At 43.0% G+C, this 22,982-nt stretch overlaps 3 protein-coding genes across 4 annotated transcripts in view; 2 read left to right on the top strand and 1 right to left on the bottom strand.

Moving 5' to 3' along the window:
• cryl1 (crystallin, lambda 1) overlaps window positions 1-13,884 on the bottom strand; it is a 36,113-nt gene extending 22,229 nt beyond the window's left edge. Inside the window, exons 1-6 of the mRNA XM_083639524.1 lie at window positions 13,746-13,884; window positions 11,796-11,903; window positions 9,420-9,546; window positions 4,209-4,370; window positions 1,855-1,950; window positions 778-876 (exon numbers count right to left, since the gene is read on the bottom strand). Coding sequence (XP_083495650.1) covers window positions 778-876; window positions 1,855-1,950; window positions 4,209-4,370; window positions 9,420-9,546; window positions 11,796-11,903; window positions 13,746-13,786 — 633 coding nt within the window. The 5' untranslated portion in view covers window positions 13,787-13,884. The remainder of the gene's footprint in view (window positions 1-777; window positions 877-1,854; window positions 1,951-4,208; window positions 4,371-9,419; window positions 9,547-11,795; window positions 11,904-13,745) is intronic.
• Window positions 13,885-14,291: 407 nt separating this feature from the next.
• LOC310778072 (intraflagellar transport protein 88 homolog) lies at window positions 14,292-20,173 on the top strand. The gene is made up of 6 exons (XM_083638393.1): window positions 14,292-14,410; window positions 14,606-14,644; window positions 16,159-16,209; window positions 17,332-17,395; window positions 19,084-19,153; window positions 19,310-20,173. Exons 1-6 carry the CDS (start codon window positions 14,342-14,344, stop codon window positions 19,752-19,754), a joined length of 738 nt encoding a protein of 245 aa, XP_083494519.1. The 5' UTR covers window positions 14,292-14,341; the 3' UTR covers window positions 19,755-20,173.
• A 2,303-nt stretch (window positions 20,174-22,476) lies between these two features.
• The window catches only part of LOC310778647 (intraflagellar transport protein 88 homolog), a 34,227-nt gene continuing 33,721 nt past the window's right edge, over window positions 22,477-22,982 (top strand). For both annotated transcript variants that reach the window (XR_014552784.1, XM_083639132.1), the window contains exons 1-2: window positions 22,477-22,576; window positions 22,886-22,948. Coding sequence is in view for 1 of the 2 variants with exons in the window: in XM_083639132.1 (XP_083495258.1) it covers window positions 22,496-22,576; window positions 22,886-22,948 (144 nt within the window). In the remaining variant the exon portion in view is untranslated. The remainder of the gene's footprint in view (window positions 22,577-22,885; window positions 22,949-22,982) is intronic.

Below are 22,982 nucleotides of genomic sequence, written 5' to 3' on the forward strand. Positions count from 1 at the left end.
GAATAGCATGATCCTCCCACATGCCACGTCCTGCCGGCAAAACTCCAGTAGATAGATAGATCTTTATGTCTTAGTAAATTAATCTGCTACAGATACTACTGCTGCTACATATTGTGTGTGAGTGAGAGAGAGAGAGAGAGAGAGAGAGAGAGCGAGAAAGAGAGGGAGAGAGACAAACAAAGCGAGAGGGGGGAGAGAGAGGAGAGGTAACATCAGAACATTTTTTATGGCAGTTTTGGACCTTTTCTAGAGATAAACTGCAAATTATGGTAAAAAAGAAAAGAAAAAAAAGAGGTACGCGGTAAACGGGATGTCAGTGATATACAAAGCCCAAATCCAAAACTCCCAACATCTCAGGGGAACAGTCCGACCCTGGTAATCCTCACCATCATCATAACATCTCCTCCATGAGTGAGTATGTAATGATGGAGCCTGCTGTCATCAGAGGCCGTCTCTGTGCTGCAGTGTTGGAGGCAGACTGAGGAGCTGACAGCCAGCCAGCCAGGGATGTCCTCTCTGCTGCCTCCAGTACAGACACATCAGCACTGCCCTGTGTGACTTCCGGTGGAGGATTGAAACAAAAGTGTGCATGCGCACACACACATACACACACACATACGCACACGCACACACATACACACACACGCACACACACACGCACGCACGCACACGCACGCACACGCACACACACATACATACAAACACACACACACACACACACACACACACACACTCATAATCCCCCATCCAGACCCACAGTGTTGGCCAGACTCTGACCTGCACCAGCCTCCAGGACTCGGCGATGATGGCGTACTGCACTCTGTTGAGGGCGAAGCCGTCGATCTCTTTCTTCAGACAGACGGGCGCCTGGCCGACCTGGACCACAGAAACCACGTGACATCACACACAGCTGCTTCAGCCCCGACCCAGACAGGGTCCGTTTAGGGTGCGATCACACCTACAGTTTGTTTGCTTTGGTCTGAACCAAACTTGCAAACTTGACTCACTCGTTTGTGGTTTGTTCAGGTTCACACTGCCCAAAATGCAAGTGAATCAGGACTTGTAGTAAACAAAAGTCACTTGGATTCACAAGTAGCTTGTTTACTGGACAGAGTTTTAACCTGTCATCCTGCAAGATTCAAGCTTTAGGCAGCCGGGGGATCCGAAACAAATCCAACAACAGATTTGTGTGATTTTTTCCATAATTGATCATCTCAGCCTGATGTTGGCCTGGTGTTTCTCTCTCTGATACTGATTCTGACATCAAGGGATAATCCAGGATTCTACAACAGCATGAGTGAATACTGGATTCTGATTGGCTAGCAACAGTGGTAAATAGGCCAACAATCTACAGTTCGGCTCCAACCGCAGTATCACTCCGCTCCCTGATGAATGAAGAACACCTGTGCTGACTCCGCCCACTGTTAGCCTGTCAGTCTACAAATCTCTAACAAGGAAATTTCGTAGTAACGTTTGATTTACTGGGTGGATGGAGTTTTGAGCAGTGGTTAGATGAAGATGAAGGTGAAGTGAACAAAGAACTACATGGTGAAATTGGGGAGAGAGAACTGGCTGAGCTTGAGTTGTCACGGAGTGAACCTGGGACTGTCAATGGAACTATATTCTGTGGCGGAAGGATAAATGTATTCTGAAACCAGTAATGATTGTAAATAAATGAATTGAATGTTACAATTGTGTATTTTTTATATTATGTGGTAGCTATTGTAGAAAAGAAATTTACCACTCGAGGAAGGGGGTTGTGGCCACATTTACCACTGGTACAGGGTTGTGGCACGAGGCGAAGCCACAACCCCCTTCCTCTCGTGGTAAATTTCTTAATTGTGTAATCATTACCTGGGTCATCAGGGCGTGGGTGGTCTCCATAACGGTTGCGACTGTCTCTGGGTGGGGCACCAGCTCCACCAGTTTGACATAGTAGGGGGGGTTCACCTGCGGAGTGACAGGACAGTCACACATCCCATCGAGTTTCCTCCATGCAGCCTGAGTAGTCAAAGATGGCTTCCAACTGCGCTGATATTTCCTATAAATATTCTAGTGACCAGGGAGTTAGTTTTCCTTTTCTTTCTTACCAGCTGCGACAGCAGTACTGGTATTGATTTCAGCTCATGTGTGTGTGTGCGTGTGTGCGTTTGTGTGTGTGTGTGTGTGTGCGTGTGCGTGTGCGTGTGTGTGTGCGTGTTTATATGTCTGTGGACAGATTTTGTCTGCTTGATAGCGTCAAAGTTGCAGTCACAAAACTTTACGGGTGTGTAGTTGACATCAAAATCGAGGTCGAGTTCGAAAATGGGTGTACTGCAAGCAAGTGGCTAGTGTGATCCCATCGCAAGATGGTCTAGTTTATTATTCAAAAGAAATAACATAGAAATAGAAATATGTTTATTTCTTATCCCATAAATCATCTCAAACGACTCCCCCCAAATGACCTGATGACCACCCGGGGCAGGGATGGGCAACTTTGATGATAGAGAGGGCCACAACTATAAGATAACGTCTAGCTTTGGAACATTATTTAGCTGCCTTCCCGACAAGCTAGCGTGACATGGTAATAATAAAACTGCAGAACGCTGTTTACAGTGAAATAGCACACCATTAACTTAACAATACATAGGAATGTGCTGTTGTCACTATTGACTGTGACCTGATCTAAGGTGAGTGAAAGCCAGGGTGACAGACTGGACTGCAGGTATGTTATGAAGGAGGAGCCTCCATCATTAACAATGCTTTAACGTGATTGACAACTGATCTGACGTTATGTGAAATGTCCTGATGGTGTCAACCTCACCCATGTGAATGATGATAATTACACGCAAATAAAAATACTCTCATGTCTCATTCCCATGTCTGACAAAGATTCAACATTCTCTCTCGCTTATGACAAAAGAAGGTGATCTTGTGTCAGTGCTGCAGTGATAAGAGACAGAATATGTCAGTGGTTACGGGTCAGGGTCAGCAGATGGCAGATCGGGGGCTGTAAGGCAGTGGTTCTCAAATTGTTTCACATGAAGGACCTCTAAACTGACAAAGATTAGACCACGGACCCCCATTTGGTAGGGTTTTGTCCCACGGTCCGCCATATGATAATAAGATTGATGCTTTCAGATGTTTTATTACAGAAAGTGGATACTGTACAACCCATGACCAAAATAGTCATTGTGTTACTAGTTATAAATGGAATTATAGCGAAAATAATTAACCCCCCTTTTGGCTGGGGACCCCCTGGAACCCCCTCAAGGACCCCTGGGGGTCCCCGGACCCCCATTTGAGAACCACTGCTGTAAGGTGTCGCTTACAGGCCTGACCGGAGGAAGAAAACCACAGAAAGTGTTGCGATGCCGGAATTCAATAGACCCTTCTCACGGGGCCATTTTGTGTCGAAAAGGCAGGGTAAACACAGGTGCAAGCAAAACACTAACGAGGGTTTCAAACTTCCATGATTGGAATTTGGAAACCCTCATTAGTGTTTTGTTTGCACCTGTGTTTTATTCTGCCTTTTCGACACAAAATGGCCCGCATGAAAAGGGTCTATTAGATTAGATATAATGGAGATGTGCTCGCTGTCAGGGATGAGGACAGTGAGCAGATGATCCGAGGCCGACAAAGACAGACAGACGGTAGAAGCTTCACAAGCACACTGGCACATAAATACCAGCTAAACTCATGCTGTGGCTGGTACGTTTTCCAACTCTACCAGCCCCGGTGGCATCGTTTGGAAGTTCAATTCCGTTCCAGAATTTTTGTTGACTGGTGAAATATTTAAAGTGATTCTAGTAAGTTTTCTTTTCTTTCCACCGCTTGGAAGGAACAGGGAATAATCTGAAATGGGAATGGGAAATGCGACTTTGCTTTTACAATATAGAGCTCAACGTTGACCGCCCACTTCTTCCTCAGCTCCCGTTCCGGAAGTGAATTCCCCCATTCATTTTCTCCATAGACATTCAGAAAAACCCTTATATAACGAGTTTTAAGGCAGGAACCAAGCCAACCTGTGACCTACTGAATCGTAGGGCTGTGGCGATAACCGCATCACCGCGGTCATGTGACTCTACCGTGGGATTGAGCTCATTACCGTCACAGCAGTATATAATAGATGACTGGGCAAACAACTAAGATGGCTTCCCTAGATTGTGGTTTGAGAGGTATAACCTTCAGCCCACACGCCACAGAGAGGAGTTTGGGTTGCTACTGACCGGATGGGAGATGATGCAGCGACTCCGGTCCTGGACCAGGGAGAAGACGTTGCTAGGCAACAGACAGGAAGTGGAGCTGCTCAGGATGACATCATTTCCCACGAGAGGCTCCAGGGCCTGGAAGAGGCTCTGCTTCACCCCCACATCCTCAAACACACTCTCCTGGAACACACAAACAGACACGCGCGTGCACACCCACACACACACACACACACACACACACACACACGCACACGCACGCACACGCACGCACACCATCATGTACCAAAACCACTCTCAAACCATTTTTACATGTTCATAAAGTCACGGCGCAGTTACAGAAGTCCAAGTGGCTCGTTTAATGGATCGTTGTCTAATATGGATTGTGTACATTTTGTTGACGACGTTGCGTTTTGATATTTTCACCATGTTTAGATAGATCATCAACTCCTTTATCATCACAGAGGGAAGCGACCTTTAAATACTAAGGGTGAACCAGCATTATCAACCTGGCTCAATGCACACATTTATCTCAGTATGGTCAACTTTTATTTCGTCTTATGGTATTTTGCTTCTTCTATCTTAAGTCCTAACCTCATGTTCTGTGTTTTAAGTGTTTTACATCTTGTGGTTCATTTTAACCATCCTTTCTTCAATCTCACTGTCTGCTTCAAGTGAGTTTCCCAAAACAGATCCCAGTCAACCATGTTCCTCCTTTCTTGTCAGGTTGGTCATTCGTGTAAATTAGACTGAGATGTTACTTCTTAAATGCAGACCAATAGCTTCTTTCTCGTTGGTCATTTATCTAACTTTTATGTAAGACCAGTAGCTTCTTTTTGGTTGGTCTCTATTTTATTTTGTGTTGTATTATTTTTGCTTATCTGATTGTCTTGTTTGTAAATGTATGATGTTTAATGTTCTATGTGGACCCCAGGAAGAGTAGCTTATGCTTTGCATAAGCTAATGGGGATCCGAATAAATCAAATCAAATCAAATGTTGAGATGGCAATAAAGTATTGAACTTCAACTTGAAACCAGAGCCCTAAACTTCTGCAGAGTTCCTACCATCCTCGATGAACAGCAGCCTGCCATGAGACAACCGATACATGAGGGGTCGGATTAATGTGATTTCAATCAGTAAATGCCGCAGAAAAATGCAGCAGGATTACGTTTAAGCAGATCAGGACTTAAAAAGAATTCAGCTGACTTTGCCGTCAACATTTTCTCCACAACCCATCACAACCAGGATGTAATAATCATCATTTCCTTCATTTGACCAGGAAGATTATTGAGAACACATCTTTTACAGAAACAACTCTGGCCATAGCGCAGGGATACCCGACTAGCTTTGCCCGGGGGCCGCTTTTGCAAAATCACAGGAAGCCACGGGCCAGTTAATAAACAAACATTAATAATATCTTTCTTTCCTTCGCGGATTGTAGGTTTTTGGGGTGTCAGTCGGAGTTTACTCTGACAATTTTGTGCACTGGAGCTCAGTCAAAATTTATTTAACGTTAGTTTTCATTGTGAATTGTGAAAATGGTGGTGGTGGGGGGGGGGGGGGGCACTTGGCACCCTATCGCGAGCCGCAAGTTGAGTATCACTGGCATAGAGGCCCACACAAAGTAACAGCAATACAAATGAAACAAATAGAACCAGCATTAAAAGCATTAGCAAAGAAAGACACACATCGCAATGATGCCACATTATGGCCAAGTCAGCAGCTTCAGAGATCTGAGCACTGATAAATCATCTGGTGTTCCTGCTCCTTTCAAACTGGGTACGACCTGTTGGTAAAAGGTATTTCTCTCTTGGCACAGTGCAGGGAAGGAGTGGCTGTCAGAGGGGGTACATACAGTATGTGGTGTTAATAGACATAATATGTCCTTAAAATGGAGCACGGCATGCACTGCAGGACCGCAATAACTGGCTGGGCGAGTCGCATACCTGCTGCATGCGTGCGTGCCTAATATGTGATGATCCTCACATAGTCAGCGATGACTATGAGGATTCCTCCTCCTAAACACCAGAGTTCAATTCTGGGGCGAAACAAAAACATTCCCCCGGAGTTAATTTGATATTTAAAATATAAAGAGGATCCAGGCTATCAAAGTGTTCTCAAGTTACTTATCGGAGTTCTCTAGTCTCTGTATAATTTTGCTCGTTCATTTTGCTTTTTCCAGTGGTTAACATTTTATTTTCTCTCCTCCTATAGGGAAGCAATAAGTTAGCCTCTGTGTTAGCCTGCAAGTGTGGGGTTGAATATAGAAAGCAGCTAACCAGAATGATATTGATTGAAACTAGGTATGTGAGGAACTATTATGTATAGTCCACTATCTATAGTAGTATGTCACTGCACTGTCCCCAATATGGAAGTCCTGCTGTCCCTCTATCAAGTGTGTAGGTATTATTTGAGATTAGTCACCATGTGAGTTGTCGATATATCCTGTAATCAACATCAGAGGCACAGTCCTGTACTTGGTGACTGATTCTAAAACTGAACGTGTTAGAAAACGGGGGAGGATCCCGGTCAATAGGAGGGTGAAACTCTCATCCGAAGGTCAACTTAACGCTATCAGGAAATCTGGGACAGACAATGAGAACAGGGAAACAACGCAAAGTTTCTACCTGCTATTAACCTGTTTCTCATATAAGCCTTCTGTTGTTCTTTGTTACTGTAGGTTGAACTCAATACACTGTATTGATTTATGTTGTGGATAATGCCTTGGACCTTTCAGCTTCATGTTAGGCCTGACTCTATCTCTCTCTCTCACACTCACACACACACACACACACACACACACACACACACACACACACACACACACACACACACACACACACACACACACACACACACACACACACACACACACACACACACCCCTTCCCCTCTCTCTCCACCATAATGAGGAGTGCTATTGTCTGACAGAAGGTAATGTAACTAAAACCTTTCCTTGGCTTAAAAAACTTCACTTCCTACTTTGGTTTTGTGGATTTTGTGTGCGTGCGTGCGTGCGTGCGTGTGTGTGTGTGTGTGTTTCTGTGTGTGTGTGTGTGTGTGTGTCTGTGTGTGTGTCTGTGTGTGTGTGTGTGTGTCTGTGTGTGTGTGTGTGTGTGTGTGTGTGTGTGTGTGTGTCTGTGTGTGTGTCTGTGTGTGTGTGAGCATGACGAAGACAAGATAAGCAGTCTGGGCTACTGTAACGGGCCATTGTCAGTGTGTGTGTGTGTGTGTGTGTGTGTGTGTGTTGGTGTACATTGCGTGACAAAGACAAGATGAGTGATTTGCGTTAAAACACCCTGTAATGGTTTCAACAGTGAGGTGACGCTTGTATAAACAACTGCCTGCTGTACCTTTCTTCAGAGAAAATCTCTGCTGTCTACAGTATATATCAGTGCGCTGATTCGCCCGACTCTAAAAAGTAAAGGTGCTTTGAGGGACCTTTAGGGATTCTTCAGAGGGGAACTGCAGAGGATTTGTTGAAGAAGGCCCTCTTAAAGGCTTCATGAACCCTGACTGTTTCCACAAACTGCTAACATGTAAAGGTTTGTCAAGGAACTCATAAGCTTTTGTTCTTCTCATTTTGGTCCTTTAGAAGACCCTTCAAAGAACCCGTAGTTGTTAAGAGTGCACAGCTCCACTCCTCACATCACTCTGAGAAGAGAGCGCTGAGTTCACTTTCACACTGTGGTTTAACTGGAGTCTTTGTAATGAATCAAACAGGCACTATCAAAAGGCATGCGGGAAGGGGCACGGTAGCTTTATGAGAAATGTTAATATGCAACTTACCGTATACGAGGGATCAGCCCAGCAGCATTTTGGTAAACAAACCGCATCACTGGGTGGCAACGGCAATGGAACCCTATGGAGTCTGAGTTTGAGCATCTGACTCTAGCTGGCTGACCGTATTTACAATTTAAAAACTGCGACAATTCACACAACTTTATCACGACATGCATAATACATCAAACTCTTGAGCTAATTCTGCTCTCACTCAGAATGTCAAAATATAAGCGATGTGATGTATAGTTTTTGAGATATTAACGTTTGTTTGGCACAACTCATACTAGTTAATTAGTTAGTTAGTTAGTTACATTTTGTTGGGTGGCAGTGACGTCACTCTGATTCGTCCTATACGCAACATTAGCCTGGTAACCAGCCCCAATGATTCATATGGATACCAGGCTAAAGCAACATACAGTACATACGATCAATCAATCATGTATTTGTATAGCACAGAGGTTTTCAAAGTGGGAGGCGGGCCTCCCCAGGGGGGCTCCAAGCAGTTTCAGGGGAGGCTCAGTGAATGGAACTGAAAAGATATTACGTTAGTTATCAAAAGGAGATCTCATAGACTAGCCTAAATGTGTGTGATTTGGTTCAAGAGATACTTCAGAGATACAGTAGTTTGGGGGAATTTGACAGTTTTTCCCACTTTCCCAGAGAAACAAATACATGTCTTCAGACGGCACGTCAAACAGCAATATCAGGCTATCTTGGCTCAATGATCAAATAACATGATCATGAACCCATAGGCATCCAGGTATTTAGCAAATCTACGGTAAGCAAGTCAACTTTCCACAGTCCCACAGTCTCAGACTTTGAAAACCCCTGTTCTAAAAGGTTTAGGCTACACATGCTAAAATGTCCTAGATACTAAACGCTCTACCTCTACTCTCTAGTCAACTTAAGGGATAGTTCAGATTATTTTATGTGGAGTTCTGTGAGGTATTTGCTGACAGTCAGTGTACTACATGCAGTAGACAGTCAGTGTACTACATGCAGTAGACAGTCAGTGTACTACATGCAGTAGAACGCAGCCGGCGTGGTCCCAGTTTGGAGAAATGGAGACCGGCTGTGTCAGGCAAGCAGAGCTGTCTGCTGAGTGTGAACGGGGTCACGAGCAGCAGCGCCCCCTGTCTGCTGAGTGTGAACGGGGTCACGAGCAGCAGCGCCCCCTGTCTGCTGAGTGTGAACGGGGTCACGAGCAGCAGCGCCCCCTGTCTGCTGAGTGTGAACGGGGTCACGAGCAGCGCCCCCCTTGAGCTAATCAGTCAATTTTGAAAACATCAGAGTGCAGTGATGAGATGCATCACTCGCCAAAGTTTCCTCAAAATCTGATTGTGTCTGAGATCTATTGACAGAGACCAATCTATCCTTTCTTGATTTGCTAATAGTGGGTAACCAGAGAGAAGGTCATGTATGGGTGTTGTGGATGGTGGAGTGTGTACCTGGATGAAGAAGGCTCCCTGTACAGCCTGAGGCAGGTCATCATGGCTGCTGAGCAGGGCCAGCTGCTGTGTGGCGTCCAGATCTCCTCTCAGCATGCCGGCTTCCTCCAGCTCCCCCAGCTGCTTCCTGGATCAGCCATGGAACAATTACATGATGTTACATTACAACTATGTCTGGCCGGTCAATAATACTAATTATACTAATAAACTGTATTTCTATAGCTGAAATAATAATAATAAAATGAGCAGGGTTATAATAAACGTATAAATATATAATATATACAGTAATTGTACTTGGCCAATTCCCCCTGCTGTCCCGGTCGTTGCTCCACCCCTCTGTCGATCTGGGGAGAGTTGGTAGACTAGCACATGCTTCCTCCAATACATGTGCAGTCGCCAGCCACTTCTTTGCACCTAACAGCGAGGATTTCATGGACAGGACATAGCACGTGGGAGGATCACACTATTCCCCTCCCCCCAAACAGGCACCCCCGACCGACCAGAGGAGGCGCTAGTGCAGCGACCAGCACTCATATCCACTGGCTTCCCACCCGCAGACACCAGGCCAATTGTGTCAATAGGAATGTCGGACCAAGACGGAAGTACCACTGAAAGGAATTGAACCCGGGTCTTCACGGTGGTAGGCGAGTAAACTTAACTTATAGTAAACGTCTTGGTTGGTGTCCTAGAGTAGTTTACTTTGCATAAAGTGTAAGTTGGAAAACCGAATACCATGAAAATCTGTCATACCAACAAGAATATGATAAATGTTGTGATATGATATTGTGGCCGTATCGCCCAACCCCAATGACAATATGCAGGGAGAGATTGAGATGAAGCCCTTTGTTATGACATGAGAGGGACAGTCTGCACAGCTGGTCCAGCAGGGAACCACAGCAGAGGAGACTGAGAGAACAGTGACGCCCTCTACTGTTCACATGGGGAACTGGAGCTGCTGCGGGCTGAGCAGGAAATCACAGCAGTAGCAGTAGCAGTAGTAGTAGCAGTAGCAGTAGTAGTAGTAGTAGTATAGAAAACAATTCTTATTAAGGGTGGAGTCTCTCAAGCCAGTCTATCTCTTCCACAATATTCACATGCTCCGGAGACAGTCTGTACTTCAGCCCGTTAAAATTTGGATAGACTGGAAGCAAGTTTGATTGTATTTGACCAATCATGAAGCTCAGAAATATAAGGTGATTGGGGAAATGAGTGGATATCCCGCCATATTTTGACCAGACAACCTTCCTTATTTTTTGACAAACTTTGAGAGCTGCGAAGTACAGACGGGTCGGCAACAGCATTTGTAAATTGTGGGAGCCAACGCGTCAGTAAGCAGAACTGTGGTGGAAACACTGACACTTGTCACTGTTTGGCAGTAGAATTGTCAAATTTAAAGATACTGAATATTGACACGACATATCCATTTGTGGCTATTTCAATTTTCAAAAATGCATTGCGGTCAAACCCTAATACTAACATCACGGCATAGCATTGTCACTGAAAGCCCTTTGCCACCACAGAACAATGTTTAACCAGTGATGACCAGGCTGTGGAAGAGTTTTTCATCCTAAACATGTTTGTCCATGTGCTGCTATGGTTACAGGGAGCCGCTGATCATGTAGGCTACTGACCGTGTGTCGCCAGTGTGAGTGAGTGGAAGAAGAGCAGCTTGAGTTCTGTTCAGGGAGTCATGTGTGAACACAGACAGCAGTCTGGAGCTCCTGTTAAGCCTACTGTCCACCAAATGCGGTCCAGCACCACGCGGCTCCGGTAGGGTTGCCAGAACAGAACATCTAATCTTGTCAGGCGCAAGCGGATTCTGCAAAAATTTGCATCTGGTCTATTTTTGCAGGCTGTTCTGACCGGAGCCTCACAGAGCTGGACCGCATCTGGTGGACGATGGGCTTAAATGTTCTCCTCATATTCTGCAGGCAGCTCTAACCTGACCTGCCACTGCTCCACGACAACAGTGAGATTGTAATGGCGGCTTGCAGCTCTGGAAAGCATGTGCTGTGTATGAGCTCGGTCGCAAACACACATGATGGACCCCATCAGACTTACTTCGATTGAAGGTGATATTTGTTCCAGCAGAGCAGATGACTGAATTAAAATTTAGTTTTCTGAATTTTATGGAATGATTGAATTTATTGAAGTTGAAACTGATTATAGAAATCAAACTCATGATGCTCTTACCAAGTTTTTACCCTATCAAAACTCAATATTGCATTGAATAGTCCCAGATATTTACTTTTCTTTAAGATATTAAATTGATATTATCTACCTATCTGAAATCTACATTTAGACTTGAAACTTGACATGGACTTGAGGCTGACTGGGGACTTGGGCGAGTTGACTTGGTGAATCCTGTGTACTGACCTGATCTCTGTCACAGCCTTGGCTGCCTGTCCCGGCTGGTTGTCATAGATCTTCACCCTGTAGCCTCCGCTAGCAAACACCATGGCCCAGGAGCGGCCTATCAGCCCGCTGTGACCCACACACACACACACACACACACACACACACACACACGCATGCACACGCACACACGCGCATACACACACACACACACACACACACACACACACACACACACACACACACACACACACACACACACACACACACGCATGCACACGCACACACGCGCATACACACACACACACACACACACACACACACACACACACACACACACACACACACACACACACACACACACACACACACACACACACACACTGAATGTCAGACAAGCCACACCACAGAATAAGAGGTCTGTGGAGCTCCCTTCTTTAAATGAAAAAGTTTCTGATTATTATTTATAGACAGTTTTAACTTGACAACATAAACATTCTAAATTGCCCCTAGCTTACAAAGCAGTGTTTGCTAATACAATAGCTGACAGGAAATAAGCTAGGTTTCAAACTGTTCCCTAGAAACACAATTCTGTGAAAACCATCTGTACAAAACAGAACCAGCACAACAAGAACTTCCTTCCTCCTTGAGAACTTAACCTACAGTAGATCGGTGAGGAAACACTAACATGGGGACATCACAGTCAAGACTCAAGACAGCATGGGGTCAAGTCCTGGCTTATGTTATGCTCTTGCAGCTCTCTCATTCCTATCGTTCTCTCCTCCATCTCTAAACATTGTTGTTGTTGTCCTCTGTTATTCCCCACAGACAAAACTCTCACACACGTTCCACACAGGGAGGTCAGAGGTCAGCTACCAGAGCAGCAGCCCAGGAGCTGGTAGAAGATTCAGAGCCTTGCTCATGGACACTTCAGCAGGGGGGACCTCGGCCTTACGGTTGACACAGTCTCCCGATTCAGGAATCAACCCTGGTGCCCCCAAGTTCCTTTTCCTGTCATGTGTGCAGATGAAGCCACCACTTGCTCGGCCTGTGTACCGCTGCTGCATCTATCTTTGAAAAATCCTGCAATAGTACTGTAATGCAGGAGAGGTGCAGGATGTGGGGTATATATTCTTGGTAAATTAGATGGCAGCTAGATACACAGCAGTGCAAACCACAACAATTTGGTCTATAGGATAGAAATCTGAAAATCGGAGAGAGAACATCTAACAGTGATGTCTAAAGAAATCTCAAATTAAAATCTACTGGACTTAAAATGAAGAACTGAAGACATTGCCTCACTCATTCAAGAGTTAAACATAGATCTTCAATTTTTAAGTCCAAATGATTTAGATTTTAGATTATTTTGGACATCTACTACCTGCACGGCTGAAATTAATCTACAGACATCTGACAGTGTCACTGTCAGATGTCTGTAGATGAATCACATTAATAGTCACTTTCTTATGGATGTTTCACCTTAACGAGCTGCAGCCTGTGTTATGATGTTGAGATTGAGAATGAGAAGTCACTTCAGAGGACGGCAAAGGTTAGCCAATTGTGAAGTAATCATGAACAGGGTGCAGATCAGGTTAAAATGTAAACCTGGTGGCCGTGGTGGGACAAGAACTTATAGGCCTATGGTTCTAATAGTAAGTTGGTCAGTCAACCTCACAGCATAATGGAAGATACTATATACGTTACTAACTATATAAATGAGGCTCGTCTAATCTCAAGAGAAACTAATTTAAAAATGTGAAGAAACAAGAGGTATGCTAACTGTTGAATAGTTGCCAAGCCATTGCCTATGTGACTGAATAAAAGGTAAATAAATTAAATTGCATGCCTGCCAGAACAGCGTTTTATGTTTATGTAATCAACACAACTTCCATAAATCATTAGCCTACACGAGTTACAAGAAGTTGCATGGATAGATAACACAGCTGTGAAAACATATTTCAGGCTACTCACCTGCCAATTATGGTGACGACTTTCCCGTTAGAGGAGCTCATTTTAAGTTATTTTAACACATACAGCAACGTTATGTCAGCTTAAACTGTAATATTTTGTATGAAATCTGCAGTGCTCACAAATATCGCACGCACCTCCCCTTTACAGTCACGCTGCTAAAAAAGGGGCGGGTGTACGGTGTCCTAAAGGTCCAAACAACCTAGAGAACTAACGCTAGTAGCTAACATATCAAACACTTTCATCGCCAATATCATTGTTGTTGGACTTTTACTTGATAGCTTACACAGTATGAATAAAATCATGTAGTTAGACTATAATAAAATTGACCAGGCAATGAAAAGGGCGTTAGTCAAGTTGGTAGCTTCCATTTGTATCCTAGCAACAGATGAAATCCGCTTTGACCAATTACGTTGGTGTAAATAGATGATGGACGTGTAGCTAACCAACCAGAAGTGTGGGAATGAAACTGTCCCACCCATACCGCGTTGAATTGTGGGATTGAAAAATGACAACAAACTATCATCTGACAGTTAGCGTTAAATAACGAACGAATAGTTGTACTTTTTCCATAGTCCGGGGAATTTGGTCAATCACACATGGAAAATGTGCATCTTGCTGAGGATGAGGATGAGGACTACGACTATAGTCCAACGTTTGACTCCGCGGTAAGTTAACGTCCTTCAACAACATCATTGCTAAATTAAGTACTTCTAGCCTAATACTGCTAACTCAGACAACAAGCAATCAAGACAACCGACAACATATCGTTTCAAATATTAATTTGCTCCAGGTCGGTTTCTGTTTTGCATTGGCCAGTTATTTTAGCCTGTTTTGTGATGACTGCATCTACTATTTTCAAGGAGCTTGACAATGAGCTGACAAGTCATGGGAGGCCCCTGGTAAGTAGCCAGTGGTCGTTCGTTCGTTCTCTCTCTCTCTCTCTCTCTCTCTCTCTCTCTCTCTCTCTCTCTCTCTCTCTCTCTCTCTCACACACACACACACACACACACACACACACACACACACACACACACACACACACACACACACACACACACACACACACACACACACACACACACACACACACACACACACACACACACACACACAGGGTGATGTGGGTATTTATGTCCAATAACCTTCACTCATTTGGTGATACTGTATCTTGTATTTCTCAGATGGCTGCCAAGTTACCTGCCACTGCCATTTGCCATTCAGCTGCTGTCTGAGTACTAACATGTCCAATATTGTAACCGGTGTCAAAAGGGTTCACACACTTCACAGTCAACAGCTTTATAGCACTGATTCTGAGACTGGATGTAGCTTTTAGACAGAGCATGTGTCACAGTGGCAAGTCCGGTTTTCCCTTTCTTATTTTTTTTAACAATAATAATTAAGACTTCCTACACACACAAAAAAGACACAAACAATAAAAGATTTCACTGGTATCAAATTGCATTGGTCATATCATGTGCATGTTAGGGATGCACCAATAGGATTTTTTTAAACCGATAACAGATATTAACATTGCTGTTATAACCGATAACTGATATTTACTGATGTCGATATGATCACATTTCTATGATAATACAATTTTGTACATACTGAAAAGCGCACTGTGAATTTGAAAAAGTAATGCATTTCTTTATTTCCAAAACATTTGGAAAAGCCTAAATCATAGATTTACCACAATGTTTCCTCTCAATGTGGAAATTTTGGCTGATACCAATAAGCATGAATTAATTTCACCAAGTAACAGTTGTTCCTGGATCAACATTTCTTCCTATTATTTCGCTAGGAAAACCCCCGTACAAAACTCATTTCATTAGTTGCCACAATTGCTTCTTCCTGAAATGTGCGGCAAGTAAAAAAGATGTGGTTAAGATTAGGGTTATGGTTTTCTCATTTTCTCATCTAACCATGACCATAACCAAATTGTTGTACTTCCCTAAACCTAATGTTTTCTAAAAATGTGTGTGGTTCAACCGGGAATCGAACTCAGTCCTCAGATTGGAAGGCAAGCACCTGACCCATTAAGCCATGGGACTGAGCATACCGAGAGCTGCACTTTTTTCACACCCTACCCCTAATTTTAACCAAATTTCTTTACTTCTTTAGTTTTCCTGGCCCATAATAGGAAGAAATGTTGGTCCAGGAACTACTATTACTTGGTGAAATTAGATCATGCTACCAATAATGGATATTAACATTGCAACATCAGACCGATGCTGGCATGTTAAAAAATGACTAACATTGGCCAATACCGATATGATTTCCAATATATCATGCATCCCTAGTGCATGTGGTTTTTCAATTTTGGCGTATTTTATTGACCATAATCAAACCTTAAGCCATGAAAAAAAATCTCTAACTGACCTCCCATTAATCTGATGACTGTTGTGCCTTGCAGTCTAGGATCCCCTTGGTCTCCTCACTGGGACCCATGACTGGAGCTCTACAGGTGAGACCACTTTGGTTCCTTTATGAATTTTATGAGTTGACAACTAATCGATTAATCTTTGTAGCTACCTGTCGGTTGATTCGGTCTGTTTATTGCTGTGTGTAACGCACTCAAGGAGAAGTCTAGCTCCAAGTCTTGCGAGTGTCAGCGGTTATTGCAGGAAGTTACAGTTAGAAAGAAATGAGAAAGAAGCTAAAGCTTCCAGACAGATATCTCAGAGGAGGAATAGGAAAAGGCTTGTTATCAAGCACAAACAATATCCATTAATATCAGATTTAAATTGATCCAATATAATTGGCTTATGAGAACATATATAACTCCTGAAAAACGAAATAAATTTAACCCTAATATCCCAGACAGTTGTATAAAGTGTAGAACAGAGAAAGGAACTCTATTTCATTGTATTTGGAAGTGTAAACAGTAACACATACAAGACTTGTGGAAAGAAACAATGGCCACAATTTCCTCCATCATTCACAAAGAAATTCCTGTAGAACCAGAGATATGTATTCTTGGTCTTATTCCAGAAATATTGACCCTAAGAACTCATGAAAGTAAGTTGGTTAACCTCTGTTTATTACATGCGAAACGTCTTATTGCTAGACATTGGAAAACATTTTGTGTTCCGTCTTTGAACCTGTGGATTAAAGAGCTTTCTTCATGCTTAGCGATTGAAAGGCTTACATACATAATCAAACAGAAAAGTTTCTTCTTTTCCATGCCAAAATGTATTCACTGTGTCTCCCAGAATTCTACTCTTGCCAGAGTGAAGAGCCTCTGAAGCAGCATTCAGGCCATCACGGGAGCACTTCACTGAAAGCAGACTGAGGAGATGCTGTTAGTGTCAGCAGCTCTTTAAAGGCAGAGTGACTCACCACACCTATCCAATGGGAGACATTACTACGTTTTAATAAAATAATTAATTTCCCCCCCCAAAACTTTATTGAACCTATTGAAAATATGCAAAGAAAATATGTTTTCATTTAGGCTTTAAGACTTGCCAATACCAGTCCAATATGTTGTCTAACCTTACGGCAACCCTCTGTTCACAGAGAATATGTGAATATATCTGTGTAACGTACAGTACGTATTGTGTTATGTGTTTCTTTGTCGATGTGTCAGGATGGAGCAGCCAGACCAGTGACTGCAGTCAGAGCAGCAGGTTACACCTCCTCCTTGACCCGAGGTGAGAGGTCCTCAGCAGAGCTAATGCTGCATTCCAGTGCACCTCTGAAATAGTGTATTTACCGTATTTACGAGTGGGAAACTGGGAAATTTCGATGATGCCTGAGTTTCCCTCTCGTAAATATGGTAAATACACTATTTCCGAGGTGCACTGTAATGCAGCATTAGAGTCAGAATCAAATTGGATATTCTAGTCATTTAGCTATTAATTCCCTCTACATAGGTGTTGATAAGTAGGTTGTAATCCTATCCACCTTATTTTTGAATGCCCCACTGTAAAAAATAATTGTGCGTACAAGGTCCGGTTTAACGTGACTCATTGTTGCAGCTTGCCATTTCCTAATGTATTCTACTTGATTTGAAAAGATGGCCACCTACACTCAGTCCCTTGTACCCTGGCTGAATTGAACATAACTTGGCCAATAAGTAGTAATTTTATGTAGAATGCAGAGGACATGTAACTGTTAAGTTAAACTCGCGTTCCAGGAATATTGTATTTACTGCGCTGCTCTAAAATAACGTTAGTGGCGCGAGGCTCAGAGAGCCTGTTCGTCCTAGAAGCCACTCGCTTTGCACCAGAAGACAATCGATTTGGGGGTGGAACACGCCAGGATTGGCCAACGCCAACGCCAGTGCCCAGAACTGTCGAATCAAATCATCGACAGAGATGCTATGGCCCGCCTCCCAGTATTCTCAGTGTGCAGAGATATATAGATAGAACGTTAGAAATATAGCCAACCACGTTCGTTATAAACAACTAACCAATGCTGATGGGTCCGTATGGAAACGGTTGTGCCCGAAATGGTTAAAAGTTATATCAATTTGGTCATTCAGTGGTGTTTTACTGCCATGTAACATAACTAACTAGCGGCTAATATTAGCCACGATTACCCATGAATCAATGCACTGCGCTCTTTAAGGGATATTTATCGACGAGATTTTTGCCAAGCTGGACCTGATTAGTGATTTGCTCCGTTCGCCCAGACGGGTGTCAAGCTGTCAGCAACAAGGCTGGGAGGATCACACCGGAAGAAGCACCCATCAGCTAGATCAGGCAAAAATGGCCGCCAAAAATAAGGTGGATACTGTCAATAAGATGTAAGACATCTCATCATGTCGGTGTTATGGAAGGAATTGTTATACATCTAGAACAGTGGTTCCCAACCTTTTTACACCAAGTACCACCTGAGAAATGAGTTGGCTCTCCAAGTACCACCATATGACCGACGTTCAAATACAGTCTATTCAGTCATAAAGATTATTGAAAGATATTACTTATTCCAGACTGAAATGTTATAACAGAAGTAGAGTATTGGCCAGAATGACATGAACATTTGGACACTTATTCAGCGGGTATCTTGCATGTTGCGTTCAGGTGCACTGTAGGGCCAAGTACCACCAGCAGGGGGCGCAAGTACCACCGGTGGTACGCATACCATAGGTTGGGAACCAATGATCTAGAACATATACTCTTTAGTTCAAGAGAAATGGTATCAACATGACATCCAGAGTCCAAACTGTTATTTATCAGAGGCTCCGGTCCTAGTCAATTTTACTCATCTTGAAAAACCCAGGATGAAACTGCTCTTTTCATCATGAGTAAAGATCATCTGAAAGAAGAGAGATTCGAATTATCCAAATGACCTCATCTGATATCTGCATTACAAAGCATAACGTGTCTGTTTCCAGGCTCGACCTTTGAGAGTTGGGGCCAGTCCAAAGGCTCCGCACCTCCACTGGAAGCCAAGAACGAAGACACGTGAGTTGTCAAGCTTTTAGTCTTCCCTCCTCACTGGATTAAGAATGCCTTAGATTTTGTGTATACAGCTAAAGAGTTTACCGTTTTGAGTGTTAGAGCTAGAATCTCAGTTTCCTATAGCTTTGTTTACACTGTAATGTTTCTATGGTGTTGCAGGTTTGAGGAGTTGAAGATCAAGACCCTCGAGAAGAAAGTTAACGACCTGATAGAAGAGCGCTGCTTGGCTCACAGCCTGGGAGGAGTGTTAGCCGCAGTAGTGGAAGTAGTAGTAGTAGTAATACTATCAGCAGTAGTAACAAAATCAGTAATATTTCCATTAGTAAGAGTTGCATGTGTAGTGGGAGCAGTCGTAGCCCTATCGGTAGTGTTAGCAGCAGCAGGGGCAGTAGTAGCAGTAGCAGCAGCAGTTGTAGTAGTAGTAGTATTAGCAGTAACAGTAGCCGTAGTAGTAATAGCAGTAGTAGTTGTAGTAGCAGTAGTAGTAATAGTAGCAATGGTAGCTGTCGTTGTTGTAGCAGTAGTAGTAGCAGCAGTAGTATTTGTAGTACCAGTAGTAGTAGTAGTAGTAGTAGTAGCTGTAGCTGTAGCAGCAATAATTTAGTAAGCCGAATTCTGGGGGAAACACTGACTGAATATGGGCACAAAATATCACCTGTTGATGACTTCAGCCTTAAAATGATATCAGTGGAAGTCTGGAAGAACCCTAATTATCTTCACTTCCTTCGTCACCACAGAACAATCACGGGACCTCACATTCTTGTCTGCACTGACCTGATCTCCTTTCACAGCCTTGGCTGCCTGTCCCGACTGGTTGTTATACATTATAATTCAGGCCTACAGTATCCAACTGGCGGCCCGCAGGCCACATCCAGCTCAGATGCAACTTCCCAGTGGCCCAGCGAGCATGGCCATAGCCAGTAGGTAGCCAGCTAGAGCTAGAGACAGTGTGTTATTGGTTCACTGTCATTTGCCACTTCTTATGATTCTGTGATTTATTCTGTTTCTGCACTTTGTGATGTGCCTGGGTCAGATATGAGACTGTGTGTGTGTGTGTGTGTGTGTGTGTGTGTGTGTGTGTGTGTGTGTGTGTGTGTGTGTGTGTGTGTGTGTGTGTGTGTGTGTGTGTGTGTGCGTGCGTGTGCGTGCGTGCGCGCGCGCGTTTTCCTTCAAAGATGAAACAATAAACATTAGCTACTATTTTTTACGGCATTCATTTGTGTTCATTTAAAATGTGTAATTACCGTAAGCAAAACTTTATAAAACAATTTTTTTCCAAATAGGCTACAGAAAATGTAACCTTGCGTCCTAGGATCTCCACAGACTGTGGAGACTGGTTTCCATCTCTGTTCAGTTTGACATCTGGTCTAAGATCCGGTCTAGAGACTGCCCACCTCTATCCAGTAATTTGTATCTCGTTTCGAGTTACTACGAGTTAGAATAAAACATGGATATAGTATACCAAACAAATTATTCCAAGAAGTACTTGAAGAAACACTCCATGATATTACATATTTGAAGCCGCTGCAGCTTTGTATCAGAAATGTAATCAACGAAAAATAAGTTTCCATTTCCTAACTGTTTCCGTATCTGCTCCAGACCGGATGCACATCTGCAAAAGGAATGGCCCCAGACTACTGGAAATGTCTGCTTTTGTGCTGCTTTTTAAATCTGGCCCAATTGAATTTGTAATTGAATAGCCCTTTCATAGATCTTCACTCTGTAGCCTTTGCTGGCAAACACCATGGCCCAGGAGGACACACACATTATTATTTATTATGACCACAATTCATGATTTGTTCCGACACCTGAGGAAGAGTCAGTGAAGGTCAGACAAGCCACACCACAGAAGAAGAGGTATGTGGAGCTCTCTTCTTTAAATGAAAAAGTTACTGATTATTATTTTAATAAAGAAAAAAAGAGTATTAAAGCACGACAAGAACTTCCTCCCTCCTTATATTAGGAACTTCACCTACAGTAGATCACTAATGGGGACATCACAGTCAAGACAGCATGGAGTCGTGTCCTGGCTTATGTTATGCTCTTGCAGCTCTCTCTTTCCCATCTCCTCCATATTGATGCATTTTCCAACCTAAACTGTTCTGGACTTTGGACATTTATCTTCTTCCTTCCAGCTTGTTTTTTTAATATTAGTATTCATTGCAAACATGATTCACCAAAACTACAACAAACCTTTGTGTGTGGACAGGTTTTTGTTACTCTGTTAATCCCTGCAGGAGAAACGCTCACATGCTTCCACAGGGTGGTCGGAGGTCAGCTAGTCAGCAGTGTTGTAGACCGCAACATTTTGATCTACTCTGTAGTCCAGTGGATTTCAGATGAAGAACTGAAGACGTTTCCCCACTGATTCAAGAATGAACTATCTTCAACTTTTAAGTGGATTTAGAATTTTGATTATTTTGGACATCTTACTACCTAATTACAGAGATCTGACGGTGTCAGTGACCAATTAATATTCACTTTCATATGGATGTTTTTCACCTTAACAAGCTGTGTATGTGTTAGGATGTTGAGAACTCCCTTCAGAGGGCAGCAAAGGTTAGCCAAGTGCAATAATAATGAACAATGTGCAGAACAACAGGTTAAAGGACAATAACTTACCAACCAACATCACAGCATAATGGAGGCTTGTCTAAGAAATTGTTATATGGATTAGACAAGGAGACATAAACAACCAGGAAACCAATTTAAAAATGAAGAATGAAGAAACAAGTGGGTTGGCCTGGGCCCTGGCCTCAAGGTCACCTACTGTAAGAGGTTGAATAGGGCTTGTTGCCAATTGTGACAGAGTAGGCTATAAGACCAATAAATAGATTAAAAAGAATGCCCAGAAACAAACATAATTACGTTTAGTAAAGCCAGAACCGTGTTTTATGTTTATGTACTGTCTAATCAACACAACTTCCATAAATCACACACAAATCATTTAAGCGTCAGTTAAGTTGATAGAAAATAGTTTTACTGGATATTTTTGATTTTACATAATTTATATAGGCTACATTATTTTTGTGATTTCCAACACATCCCTAGCCTCTTTGATACACTCTTTTATTTCAACAAGTGCAATCGTTTCTGAGGCAAGTCAAGCTGGTAGCGTCTACTTGTATCCTAGCAACAGATGAAATCGCTTTGACCAATCACGTTGGTGTAAATAGATGATGGACGTGTAGCTAACCAACCAGAGGTTTGGGAATAAAACGGTCCCACCCATACCGCGTTGTATTGTGGGAATGAAAAACCTGAAACGACAACAAACCAGCAGCTAGCTAATGAGCTAACAAGCTACTAATTTTTCCATAGTCAGGAGAATTTTGTCATTCAGACATGGAAAATGTGCATCTTGCTCAAGATGAGGATGATCTTTATTCTGGCTACAACGACTATAATCCAACGTTTGACTCGGAGGTAACCAGGTTTTTTCAACAAGGTTAGCCTTGACGCTAATGTTAATGCTAACCATAACGTTATCTTAGCAACATGGTGATGATTTGATATAGTTAGCTACATATAGCGTTAATACTCAATAAATAGTAATTTTGCATTCAAGCATCTCTTGCGTGATATACCTAAACTAAGTTAGCAAGGCAAGTTAGGCAACCGACATCACAGGTCATTTTAATTTATTCATTTGCTCCAGGTGTCTGTTTTGCATAATGCCAGTTTGTTATTGTAGCCTGATTTGTGATAATAGTGCGTCTATTATCTATTTTCAAGGAGCTTGATAATGATGCAGGCTTCCAACAAGCAGTGAGGACAAGTCATGGGAGAAGACCCCCAGTAAGTGCCCACTCTTTACTCTGTGTGTGTGTGT

Source organism: Poromitra crassiceps, assembly GCF_964638095.1.
Source record: "Poromitra crassiceps genome assembly, chromosome: 6".
Classification (NCBI taxonomy): Eukaryota; Metazoa; Chordata; class Actinopteri; order Beryciformes; family Melamphaidae; genus Poromitra; species Poromitra crassiceps.